Source organism: Pongo pygmaeus, chromosome 19, assembly GCF_028885625.2.
Source record: "Pongo pygmaeus isolate AG05252 chromosome 19, NHGRI_mPonPyg2-v2.0_pri, whole genome shotgun sequence".
Classification (NCBI taxonomy): domain Eukaryota; kingdom Metazoa; phylum Chordata; class Mammalia; order Primates; family Hominidae; genus Pongo; species Pongo pygmaeus.
This window is the reverse complement of record NC_072392.2, coordinates 21,571,377-21,585,488: the sequence shown is the minus strand read 5'-3', so window position 1 is coordinate 21,585,488 and position 14,112 is coordinate 21,571,377. Positions and strand designations below refer to the sequence as shown.

General features: G+C 40.9%; 1 protein-coding gene across 2 annotated transcripts in view; it reads right to left on the bottom strand.

Moving 5' to 3' along the window:
* LOC129017761 (coiled-coil domain-containing protein 144A-like) overlaps window positions 1-14,112 on the bottom strand; it is a 125,980-nt gene that overhangs the window by 92,218 nt on the left and 19,650 nt on the right. The window contains exons 5-7 of one of the 2 annotated variants that reach the window (XM_054458492.2): window positions 12,073-13,002; window positions 10,717-11,085; window positions 2,452-2,823 (exon numbers count right to left, since the gene is read on the bottom strand). In XM_054458492.2, coding sequence (XP_054314467.1) covers window positions 2,452-2,823; window positions 10,717-11,085; window positions 12,073-13,002 — 1,671 coding nt within the window. The remainder of the gene's footprint in view (window positions 1-2,451; window positions 2,824-10,716; window positions 11,086-12,072; window positions 13,003-14,112) is intronic. The other variant, XM_054458493.2, reaches the window with a different exon arrangement.

Genomic DNA, 14,112 nt, shown 5'->3' with positions numbered 1-14,112 from the left:
GGACACAAACAAATGGAAGATCATTCCATGCTCACGGATAGGAAGAATCAATATGGCAAAATGGCCATACTACCCAAGGTATTTTATAGATTCAATGCCATCCCCATCAAGCTACCAATGACTTTCTTCACAGAATTGGAAAAAACTACTTTAAAGTTCATATGGAACCATAAAAGAGCCCTCATTGCCAAGACAATCCTAAGCAAAAAGCACAAAGCTGGAGGCATGATCCTACCTGACCTCAAACTACACTACAAGGCTACAGTAACCAAAACAGCATGGTACTGATACCAAAACAGAGATATAGTTCAGTGGAACAGAACAGAGGCCTCAGAAATAACACCACACATCTACAACCATCTGATCTTAGACAAACCAGACAAAAACAAGAAATGGGGAAAGGATTCCCTATTTAATAAATGGTGCTGAGAAAACTGGTTAGCCATTTGTAGAAAGCTGAAACTGGATCCCTTCCTTACACCTTAGACAAAAATTAATTCAAGATGGATTAAAGACTTAAATGTTAGACCTGAAACCATAAAAAACCTAGAAGAAAACCTAGGCAATACCATTCAGGACATAGGCATGGGCAAGGACTTCATGACTAAAACACCAAAAGCAATGGCAACAAAAGCCAAAATAGACAAATGGGATCTAGTTAAACTAAAAAGCTTCTGCACAGCAAAAGAAACTACCATCAGAGTGAACGGGCAACCTACAGAATGGGAGAAAATTTTTGCAATCTACTCATCTGACAAAGGGCTAATATCCAGAATCTACAAAGAACTCAAACAAATTAACAAGAAAAAAACAACCCCATCAAAAAGTGAGCAAATAATATGAACAGAAACTACTCAAAAGAAGACATTTATGCAGCCAACAAACACATGAAAACATGCTCATCATCACTGGTCATCAGAGAAATGCAAATCAAAACCACAGTGAGATACCATCTCACACCAGTTAGAATGGCGATCATTAAAAAGTCAGGAAACAACAGGTGCTGGAGAGGATGTGGAGAAACAGGAACACTTTTACACTGTTGATGGGAGTGTAAACTAGTTCAACCAACCATTGTGAAAGACAGTGTGGCGATTCCTCAAGGATCTAGAACTAGAAATACCATTTGACCCAGTGATCCCATTACTGGGTATATACCCAAAGGATTATAAATCATGCTAGTATAAAGACACACACACTCGTATGTTTATTACAGCACTATTCACAATGGCAAAGACTTGGAACCAACCCAAATATCCATCAATGATAGACTGGATTAAGAAGATGTGGCACAAAAACACCAGGGAATACTATGCAGCCACTAAAACGGATGAGTTCATGTCCTTTGCAGGGACATGGATGAAGCTGGAAACCATCTTTCTGAGTAAACTATCACAAGGACAGAAAACCAAACACCACATGTTCTCACTCATAGGTGGGAGTTGAACAATGAGAACACTTGGACACAGGGCGGGGCCTGTCATGGGCTAGGAGGCAGGGGGATGGATAGCATTAGGAGAAACACCTAATGTAAATCACGAGTTAATGGGTGCACTAAACCAACATGGCACATGTATACCTATGTCACAAACCTGTACGTTGTGCACATGTATCCTAGAAATTAAAGTATAATAAAAAAAAGTATCAAAAAATTAAAAAAGATATCAAGGCAGAAGAGGTGAAGCAAGAAGGGGAAGGGGTGCAATTGGTGGCATGAAGGAGGAATTTTATAATGTGATAGAGGAAAAGGAGAGGGGACAGGAGGGGATAAGAGAAAAATGAAAGCGGAGGGGAAGGGAAGAAGAGGGAGAGGAAGCAAGAAGGAAAGGGGGAGGAGGAAGCTGGGGAGAGGTGCAGAATGGAGTTTGAATCTCACATGTGCCATAGCACCACATGCAACAGACAAACTATGTCTGGAATTTCCTGCCTGCTGAGCAATACCATTGAACCCACATGCAGCTCTCAAGTTCATGTTCAGTCACACATGTTCCAGTCGGAGCTCTTAACTGAACTGTAAAAGACACAAGTCTAGGCCAGGAGTGGTGGCTCATGCCTGTAATCCCAGCACTTTGGAGGGCCAAGGCAGGTGGATCACCTGAGGTCAAGAGTTCAAGACCAACCTGGCGAACATGCTGAGACCCCACCTTTACTGAAAATACAAAAATTAGCCAGGCATGGTGGCTCATGCCCCTAATCCCAGCTACTTGGGAGACTGAGGCACAAGAATCGCTTGAACCTGGGAGGTGGAGGCTGCAGTGAGCGAAGATCATGCCACTGCACTCCAGCCTGGGCGACAGAGCGAGACTCTGTCCAAAAAAAAAAAAAATTGACACATCTATTATTAGTTTAAAAAGTATCCTTCTGCTGGTATTTTCCCCCCACATGCATAAAATTCCCCTATTGCACAATACTCTCAAAGCGCTGGGGGAGATTTAAAAGCATTACGCTTACCAAGGGATATACCGGGGCACTTTTATCCTTTTGAAACAGAATGTCCTCTGTGGTGCTGGACACCAGCGACTGCCTGGAGATCCGTGTTTTGGACTGGATGTCGGATACTCTCCTTTCTTGTCCCTCCTCTCTGTTTTCTGACTCCAATTCCCCTCTTTCTCGTCCCAGTTCATCTTGGGGCATCTGGTCGGCTTTCTCCTCAAGCTCTTCTGAGGGCTGCCTTGCAGGGGAACTAATCTGTTTTTCCTGAGGACTCATTTGATCCAAATCAAGAAATTCAAGTTCTGTACTCAGGATTCTTAAAAGCTCATCTGCCTCCTCCGCATCCTCTGATTGTAAGGAAGGCTTTGACTTGCTACCTCTTTGGGTTTTCTTTAAAAAGAAATAAAAGATTCCACATACAGTAAAACATATATATTAAAGTGTATATACTTGTTGTTGAAAATATTTAAAGTGGTCATGGTGGAATTGTAAGTTCCAACAGTTTGAGTTAAACAGATAAACCTGAAAACATGAAAGCACAATAAACAGATTCATTGGCCAGGAATATTTGCTGCAGCTCTCAGGTCTGGACACTTTTTTTTTTGGTAAGAGATGAGGTCTTGCTATGTTGCCCAGGCTGGAATACAGTAGTTGTTCACAGGCGCAATCCCACTACTGATCAGCACAGGAGTTACTTATGACCTGTTCCATTTCCGACTTGGACCGGTTCACCCTTCCTTAGCCCATCTGGTGGAGCCCCGCACCCAGGAGGTCACCATATTGATGCCGAACTTAGTGTGAACACCTGATCGGCATAGCACCCTATGGCCCAGAACTCCTGGGCTCAAGTCATCCTCCTGCCTCAGGCTCCCTAGTAGCTGAGACTACAGGTTTTTGCCACCATGCCCGCCAGATACATTTTTATATCTCTTCTTAGTCATTGCTTCCTTTCTACTGTATTCCCATCTTATTGTTAGCTGCATCTCATCTTTAAGTCAGTAAAAGGAAAAAGCCCTGAAGCTCATCGCATTTCCTTTAGTGATTGTCTTGATGCCCCTCCTGGTTCTGAAGGTCACATGATATATGTCTAAATGAGTTTCACAATCCATATGCCACTTGGAAGACTGACAGAGAGACTTAGGTAGATTAAGAAACAAAGATTATGAGAAAGTTTTCCTAAACTCCCAATACTTAGATGTCATCTGTTTCCACACACAATTACAGATTTAGAGACCCAAACTGTATGCTTTTCATGAGCTATTCCTAAGTGGAAAATCAGAATGGACCAGATAATTGATAGAGAAAAAATAGATTCCGTTCCGAGACGCATGAATAGGAATAGCTTTGGTCTGCAGCTCCCAGTGTGATAGACGCAGAAGACCAGGGATTTCTGGATTTCCAACTGAGTTACCTGGTTCATCTCACTGGGACTGGTTATAAAGTGGGTGCAGCCCATGGAGGGCAAGCCGAAGCAGCGTGGGGCTTTGCCTCACCCGGGAATTGCAAGGGATCAGGGGATTTCCCATACCTAGCCAAGGGAAGCCGTGACAGACTGTACTGGAAAAACGGAACAGTCCCACCCAAATACTGCGCTTTTCCAATGGTCTTAGCCAATGGCACACCAGGAGATTATATCCCACTCATGGTTCGGCCAGTCCCACACCCACGGAGCCTTGCTCACTGCTAGTGCAGCAGTCTGAGATCGACCTTCTAGGCAGCAGCCTGGCAGGGAAGGGGATGTCTGACATTGCTGAGGCTTGGGTAGGTAAACAAAGAAGCTGGAGAAACTCAAACTGGGTGGAGCCCACTGCAGCTCAACAAGGCCTAATGCCTCTAAACTCCATCTCTGGGGACAGGGCATAGCTGAACAAAAGGCAGCAGGAACTTCTGCAGACTTAAACTTCCCTGTCTGACAGCTCCGAAGAGAGCAGTGTTCTCCCAGCACAGTGTTTGAGCTGGGAGAACAGACAGACTGCCTCCTCAGTGGGTCCCTGGCCCCCGTGTAGCCTATCTGGAAGACCCCTCCCAGTAGGGGCCCACTGACACCTCATACAGGCTGGTGCCCCTCTGGGACGGACTTTCAGAGGAACGATCAGGCAGCAATATTTGCTGTTCTACAATATTTGCTGTTCTGCAGCCTCCGCTGGTGATACCCAGGCAAACAGCATCCGGAGTGGACCTCCAGTAAACTCCAACAGACCTGCAGCTCAGGGACCCGACTGTTAGAAGGAAAACTAACAAACAGAAAGGAATAGCATCAACATCAACAATAAGGACATACACACCAAAACCCCATCTGTAGTTCAACATCACAGACCAAAGGTAGAGAAAACTACAAAGATGGGGAGAAACCAGAGCACAAAAGCTGAAAATTCTAAAAACCAGAGTGCCTCTTCTCCTCCAAAGGATCATAGCTCCTCGCCAGCAATGGAACAAAGCTGGACAGAGAATGACTTTGACGAGCTGACCGAAGCAGCCTTCAGAAGGTTGGTAATAACAAACTTCTCTGAGCTAAAGGAGGATGTTCGCACCCATCGCGAGGAAGCTAAAAACCTTCAAAAAAGATTAGATGAATGGCTAACTAGAATAAACAGTGTAGAGAAGACTTAAATGACCTCATGGAGCTGAAAACCATGGCACGAGAACTACATGATGCATGCACAAACTTCAGTAGCGAATTCCATTGAGCGGAAGAAAGGGTATCAGTGATTGAAGATCAACTTAATGAAATAAAGTAAGAAGAAGAGTTTAGAGAAAAAAGAGTAAAAAGAAATGAACAAAGCCTCAAGAAATATGGAACTATGTGAAAAGACCAAATCTATGTTTGATGGGTGTACCTGAAAGTGACGGGGAGAATGGAACCAAGTTGGAAAACACTCTTCAGAATATTATCCAGGAGAACATCCCCAACCTAGCAAGGCAGGCCAACATTCAAATTCAGGAAAGACAGAGACGACTACAAAGTTACTCCTCGAGAAGAGCAACCCCAAGACACATAATTCTCAGATTCACCAAGGTTGAAATGAAGAAAAAAGTATTAAGGGCAGCCAGAGAGAAAGGTCGGGTAACCCACAAAGGCAAGCCCATCAGACTAACAGTGGATCTCTCGACAGAAACTCTACAAGCCAGGAGAGAGTGGGGGCCAATATTCAACATTCTTAAAAAAAAGAATTTTCAACCCAGAATTTCATATCCAGCCAAAATAAGCTTCATAAGTGAAGGAGAAATAAAATCCTTTACAGACGAGCAAATGCTGAGAGATTTGGTCACCAGCATGCCTGCCTTGACTTACAACAGCTCCTGAAGGAAGCACTAAACATGGAAAGGAATAACCAGTACCAGCCACTGCAAAAACATGACAAATTGTAAAGACCATCGATTCTAGGAAAAAACTGCATCAACTAATGGGCAAAATAACCAGCTAACATCATAATGACAGGATCAAATTCACACATAACAGTATTAACCTTAAATGTAAATGGGCTAAATGCTCCAATTAAAAGACACAGACTGGCAAATTCGATAAATAGTCAAGACCCATCAGTGTGCTGCATTCAGGAGACCCATCTCATGTGCAGAGACACACATAGGCTGAAAATAAAGGGATGGAGGAAGATCTGCCAAGCAAACAGAAAGCAAAAAAGAGCAGGGGTTGCAATCCTAGTCTCTGAAAAAACAGACTTTAAACTAACAAAGATCAAAAGGGACAAAGAAGGCCATTACATAACGGTAAAGGGATCAATTCAACAAGAAGAGTTAACTACCCTACATATATATGCACCCAATAAGGAGCACCCAGATTCATAAAGCAAGTCCTTAGAGACCTACAAAGAGATTAGACTCCCACACAATAATAATGGGAGGCTTTAACACCCCACTGTCAATATTAGACAGATCAACGAGACAGAAGGTTAACAAGGATATCCAGGACTTGAACTCAGCTCTGCACCAAGCAGACTAATAGACATCTACAGAACTCTCCACCCAAAATCAACAGAATATACATTTTTCTCAGCACCACATCACACTTACTCCAACACTGACCAAATAGCTGGAAGTAAGGCACTCCTCAGCAAATGTAAAAGAACAGAAAACACAAAAAACTGTCTCTCAGTCCATGGTGCAATGAAATTAGAACTTGGGATTAAGAAATTCACTCCAAACTGCAGAACTACATATAAAGTGAACAACCTGCTCCTGAACGACTACTGGGTAAATAACAAAATGAAGGCACAAATAAAGATGTTCTTTGAAAGCAGTAAGAACAAAGACACAACGTACCAGAATCTCTGGGACACATTTAAAGCAGTGTGTAGAGGGAAATTTATAGCACTAAATGACCACAAGAGAAAGCAGGAAAGATCTAAAATTGACACCCTAACATCACAATTAAAACAACTAGAGAAGCAAGAACAAACAAATTCAAAAGCTAGCAGAAGGCAAGAAATAACTAAGATCACAGCAGTACTGAAGGAGATAGAGACACAAAAAAACCCTTCAAAAAAATCAATGAATCCAGGAGCTGGTTTTTGGAAAAGACCAACAAAATTGATAGAATACTAGCAAGACTAATAAAGACGAAAAGACAGAAGAATCAAATACATGCAGTAAAAAACGATAAAGGGGATATCACCACCGATCACACAGAAATACAAACTATGATCAAAGAATACTATAAAAACCTCTACACAAATAAACTAGAAAATCTAGAAGAAATGGAAAAATTCCTGGACACATATACCCTCCCAAGACTAAACCAGGAAGAAGTTGAATCTCTGAATAGATCAATAATAGGCTCTGAAATTGAGGCAATAATCAATAGCCTACCAACCAAAAAAAGTCCAGGACCAGACGGATTCACAGCCAAATTCTATCAGAGGTACAAAGAGGAGCTGGTACCAATCCTTCTGAAACTATTCCAATCAATAGAAAAAGAGGGAATCCTCCTTAACTCATTTTAGGAGGCCAGCATCATCCTGATATCAAAGGCTGGCAGAGACACAACAAAATAAAAACAGAATTTTAGACCAATATCCCTGATGAACATCAATGCAAAAATCCTCAATAAAATACTGACAAATCAAATCCAGCAGCACATCAAAAAGCTTATCCACCACGATCAAGTCGGCTTCATCCCTGGGATGCAAGGCTGGTTCACCATACGCAAATCAGTAAACATAATCCATCACATAAACAGAACCAATGACAGAAACCACATGATTATCTCAAATCGATGCAGAAAAGGCCTTCAACAAAATTCAACAGCCCTTCATGCTAAAAATTCTCAATAAACTAGGTATTGATGGAACGTATCTCAAAACAATAAGAGCTATTTATGACAAACCCACAGCCAATATCATACGGAATGGGCAAAAACTAGAAGCATTCCCTTTGAAAACTGGCACAAGACAGGGATGCCCTCTCTCACCACTCCTATTCAACATAGTGTTGGAAGCTCTAGCCCGGACAATCAGGCAAGAGAAAGAAATAAAGTGTATTCAATTAGGAAAAGAGGAAGTCAAATTGTCCCTGTTTGCAGATGACATGATTGTATATTTAGAAAACCCCATTGTCTCAGCCCAAAATTTCCTTAAGCTGATAAGCAACTTGAACAAATTCTCAGGATACAAAATCAATGTGCAAAAATCACAAGCATTCCTATACACCAATAACAGACAAACAGAGAGCAAAATCATGAGTGAGCTCACATTCACAATTGCTACAAAGAGAATAAAATACCTAGGAATCCAACTTACAAGGGATGTGAAGGACATCTTCAAGGAGAACTACAAACCACTGCTCAACAAAGTAAAGGAGTACACAAACAAATGGAAGATCATTCCATGCTTATGGATAGGAAAAATTAATATCATGAAAATGGCCATACTACCCAAGGTATTTTATAGATTCAATGCCATCCCAATCAAGCTACCAATGACTTTCTTCACAGACTCGGAAAAAACTACTTTAAAGTTCATATGGAACCAAAAATGAGCCCGCATTGCCAAGACAATCCTAAGCAAAAAGCACAAAGCTGGAGGCATCACGCTACCTGACTTCAAACTACACTACAAGGCACAGTAACCAAAACAGCACGGTACTGATACCAAAACAGAGATATAGTTCAGTGGAACAGAACAGAGGCCTCAGAAATAACACCACACATCTACAACTATCTGATCTTTGACAAACCAGACAAAAACAAGAAATGGGGAAAGGATTCCCTATTTAATAAATGGTGCTGGGAAAACTGGTTAGACACATGTAGAAAGCTGAAACTGGATCCCTTCCTTACACCTTAGACAAAAATTAATTCAAGATGGATTAAAGACTTAAATGTTAGACCTGAAACCATAAAAACCCTAGAAGAAAACCTAGGCAATACCATTCAGGGCATAGGCATGGGCAAGGACTTCATGGCTAAAACACCAAAAGCAATGGCAAAAGAAGCCAAAATAGACAAATGGGATCTAATTAAACTAAAGAGCTTCTTCACAGCAAAAGAAACTACCATCAGAGTGAATGGGCAACCTACAGAATGGGAGAAAATTTTTGCAATCTACTCATCTGACAAAGGGCTAATATCCAGAGTCTACAAAGAACTTAAACAAACTTATAAGAAAAACACAAACAACCCCATCAAAAAATGGGCAAAGGATATGAACAGACACTTCTCAAAAGAAGACATTTATGCAGCCAACAGACGTATGAAAACATGCTCATCATCACTGGTCATCAGAGAAATGGAAATCAAAACCACAGTGAGATACCATCTCACACCAGTTAGAATGGCGATCATTAAAAAGTCAGGAAACAACAGGTGCTGGAGAGGAGGTGGAGAAACAGGAACAATTTTACACTGTTGGTGGGACTGTAAACTGGGTCAACCATGGTGGAAGAAAGTGTGGCGATTCCTCAAGGATCTAGAACTAGAAATACCATTTGACCCAGCCATCCCATTACTGGGTATACACCCAAAGGATTATAAATCATGCTACTATAAAGACACACACACACACATATGTTTATTGTGGCACTATTCACAATGGCAAAGACTTGGAACCAACCCAAATGTCCATCAATGATAGACTGGATTAAGAAAATGTGGCACATATCACCATGGAATACTATGCAGCCATAAAAAAGGATGAGTTCATGTCCCTTGCAGGGACATGGATGAAGCTGGAAACCATCATTCTGAGCCAACTATCACAAGGACAGAAAACCAAACACCACATGTTCTCACTTGTGGTGAATTGAACAATGAGAACACTTGGACACGGGGCAGGGAAAGTCACACACTGGGGCCTGTCATGGGGTGGGGGGTGGGAGGGACAGCATTAGGAGAAACACCTAATGTAAATGACGAGTTAATGGGTGCAGCAAACAAACATGGCACATGTATACTTATGTCACAAACCTGCACGTTGTGCACATGTACCCTAGAACTTAAAAAATAATAAAAAATAAATAAATTAATTAATTAAAAGAAGATATGAAGGCAGAAGAGGTGAAGCAAGAAGGGGAAGGGGTGGAATTGGTGGCTTGTAGGAGGAATTTTATAATGTGAGAGAGGAAAAGGAGAGGGGACAGGAGGAGAGGAGAGAAAAGGGAAAGTGGAGGGCAAGGGAAGAAGAGGGAGAGGAAGCGAGAAGGAAAGGGAGAGGACGAAGCTGGGGAGAGGTGCAGAATGGAGTTTGAATCTCACAGGTGCCATAGCACCCTATGCAACAGACAAACTATGTCTGGAATTTCCTGCCTGCTGAGCAATACCACTGAACCCACATGCAGCTCTCAAGTTCATGTTCAGTCACAGATGTTCCAGTCAGAGCTCTTAACTGAACTGTAAAAGACACAAGTCTAGGCCAGGAGCGGTGGCACATGCCTGTAATCCTAGCACTTTGGGAGGCCAAGGCAGGTGGATTACCTGAGGTCAAGAGTACAAGACCAACCTGGCGAACATGCCGAGACCCCATCTCTACTAAAAATACAAAAATTAGCCAGGCATGGTGGCTCATGCCCCTAATCCCAGCTACTCCGGAAACTGAGGCACAAAAATCACTTGAACCTGGGAGGTGGAGGCTGCAGTGAGCCAAGATCATGCCACTGCACTCCAGCCTGGGCGACAGAGCGAGACTCCATCCAAAAAGTAAAAAAGATACAAGTCTATTATTAGTTTAAAAAGTATCCTTCTGGTAGTATTTTTCCCCCCACATGCATAAAATTCCCCTATTGCACAATACTCTCAAAGCGCTGGGGGAGATTTAAAAGCATTATGCTTACCAAGGGATACACTGGGGCACTTTTATCCTTTTGAAACTGAATGTCCTCTGTGGTGTTGGACACCAGTGACTGCCTGGAGATCCCTGTCTTGGACTGGATGTCGGATACTCTCCTTTCTTGTCCCTCCTCTCTGTTTTCTGACTCCAATTCCCCTCTTTCTCGTCCCAGTTCATCTTGGGGCATCCGGTCGGTTTTCTCCTCAAGCTCTTGTGAGGGCTGCCTTGCAGGGGAACTAATCTGTTTTTTCTCAGGACTCATTTGATCCATATCAAGAAATTCAAGGTCCATGCTCAGGACTCTTAAAAGGTCATCTGTTTCTGCATCCTCTGATTGTAAGGAAGGCTCTGACTTGCTATCTCTTTGGGTTTTCTTTAAAAAGAAATAAAAGATCATGATTCCACATACAGTAAAACACATATATTAAAGTGTATATACTTGTTGTTGAAAAATATTTGAAGTGGTCACGGTGGAATTGTAAGTTCCAACAGTTTGAGTTAAACAGATAAACCTGAAAACATGAAAGCACAATAAACAGATTCATTGGCCAGGAATATTTGCTGCATCTCTCAGGGCTTGACACTTTTTTTTCTTTTCTTTTCTTTTCTTTTTTTTTTTTTTTTTTTTTCAGTAAGAGATGAGGTCTCGCTATGTTGCCCAGGCTGGAATACAGTAGCTACTCACAGGCATAATCCCACTACTGATCAGCACAGGAGTTACTTATGACCTGCTCCATTTCTGACCTGGGCCAGTTCACCCTTCCTTAGCCAATGTGGTGGTGCCCTGCCCCCAGGAGGTCACCATATTCATGCTGAACTTAGTGTGAACACCTGATCGGCATAGCACACTAAGGCTCAGAATTCCTGGGCTCAAGCCATCCTCCTGCCTCACGCTCCCTAGTAGCTGAGACTACAGGTGTTTGCCACCACGCCCGCCAGATACATTTTTATATCTCCTTAGTCATTGCTTCCTTTCTACTGTATTCTCATCTTATTGTTAGCTGCATCTCATCTTTAAGTCAGTAAAAGGAAAAAGCCCTGAAGCTCATCGCATTTCCTTTAGTGATTGTCTTGATGCCTCTCCTGGTTCTGAAGGTCACATGATATATGTCTAAATGAGTTTCACAATCCATATGCCACTTGGAAGACTGACAGAGAGACTTAGGTGGATTAAGAAACAAAGATTATGAGAAAGTTTTCCTAAACTCCTATTTCTTAGAAATCATCTGTTTCTACACACAATTACAGATTTAGAGAACCAAACTGTATGCTTTTCATAAGCTATTCCTAAATGGAAAATCAGAATGGACCAGAAAATTGACAGAGAAAAAACAAAGAGTGGCAGCAAGTAAAACCCTACCTCTTTCTGAAGTTGAACATTTTCTTTCTTCAAAGCCAGGAACTCTTCTTCTAACCTCTCAACTTCCTTCTTAGGCTTTTGCATGTCTTGCTGTATTTCTTCATGTAGATATACTTCTGATGTGCTGTCAGAATCTGGTGGTAAAGAACTCAGATTTTCTAATTTAGGTTTCAGGCTTTTATAGTTATTTGTACTGCAACTGTCACTATTTTGGTTCATATTTTTTGTCATTTGCAAATCAAACTCTTGGCCTTCTTTCATTTCAACTGTAACCACTTCTGGGTTCCTTGCTTTCTTAATGCCTGCATCATTATGAAAGTTCTCATCCATACTAAAAATATGTTCAATGCCTGGTTTGTTATCACTGTCACAGTCTAATTTATTTTCATGTAAATGAAGCTTAGAAGATGACTGGCAAGCATGTTCCAGGGACCCAGAGTATGGATGACAGTATGGATGGATGATATTTTTGAGACTGGGTTCTTTTTGTTCAGGAAATGTCTCGAATACCACAGAGTCAGATACTTCAGATGCATCTTCTTCCTCACAACCAGGTATGTTATTTGTCAAATTAAAGGGAATGTCCTTTACATTTGTTTCTCTTGTAGAGTTATCAAGTAGTGGCTCTTCCTCAGGACAAGCCGGAATTTTGTGTTTTTCACAAATTTCACCAAACCTCTGCTTTAACTCATTTATGATGAGTTTTAATTTGTTTTTCCATTCTAATTTGCCTTGTGCAATCCACATTTCCTCAGACTTTTGCACATGAGGAAGTATTGAATATACAGGTATATCCTCTCTATCACAATCCTTAGCCATTTCTTGTTCTTGAGACACTTTCTGCAGATGCACAAGTGGAAGATTAATTTGCATGTTTTGTTTCTCAGGTGTCTTCTCTGTTGGGCTACATGTTTTAAAAATAGCTTTGTCCTTAAGTAACAGGTATGAACAAAGAAAAATTCAAAAATAATTAAAATGAAAATTTAACTGTTAAACTTCTTAATCTAGGTTTAGCTACTCCCAAATCACTGGCTTGTAACTAAGAAGTTAAAAAAAAATTGTCTTATTGAAAGGAGGAGAAAAATATGAACCAGCAAACTTAACTTTGTCACTGTCTGTTTGGAATAAACTTAATTCTTTATGTGTTAAATCTACCAAAAATGAATCAGCAGATGATTTCTAGTGTTACAAAGGCTTCCTCACTTGAAAAGTGAGCCCCTACAGTACATTTAAGTACTCTTTCTATAGATTACTAACTGGAGTGTAGGCAATCTTTAAATTATTAGAAGCCTGAATGAACACCAATCAGAAAGAAAAGCAAATTCTTAAGTTTTAATTCAAATTACATACTGTAACATCATAGGGTTATATATCTAGACTATCTTCTTCAGCTTGGTTCTAATATATACTATGGTCCCCTAATAACACTAACTAAAACTTTAAAGGTAGTATTTACTAAGTTTCTGCATCTAAAAAGTTAGAAAGTTATTGTTTGTACCCCAGCACCAAAGATCCCATTCTGCAAGGTATGATTCCCTTCATAGGCAGTTGGGTTGATTTCATAAACCCACTCTCACTGAATGTAGACCCTGAAGTCAATGAAAGGCCACAAGGCAGAATACATCTTTAACCTTGGCATTAGTAATTGGCAATATAAAACTGCAAAATCTGAGCCACTGGCCATGATTACTCTTTAACCATGAATCCAACTCAGTGGCCATCACTGTTAAATTGTTCAAATTTCTGTTGCTAAATAATATGATTCAATAATTGATGTTTACCTTCTTTATCCTGTAAGTATATTGTAAGAATGGAAGAGCAAACAAACTTCTGGAATGTTTGCCTCTACTCCAAGGGTAAATAAGTTATGATAGATTCTAACAATATTGTGTTTTATGACTAGTTTAAATGTATTTAAAATTAAATATTAAGTAAGGATCTATTGATTCTCAAAGGCTAGTCTGAGAGGTAATTTCATTTGGGCTATCTTACATTATTAAAGCAAAGAAAACAGTATTAAACCAGAAATTTAGATTTTAA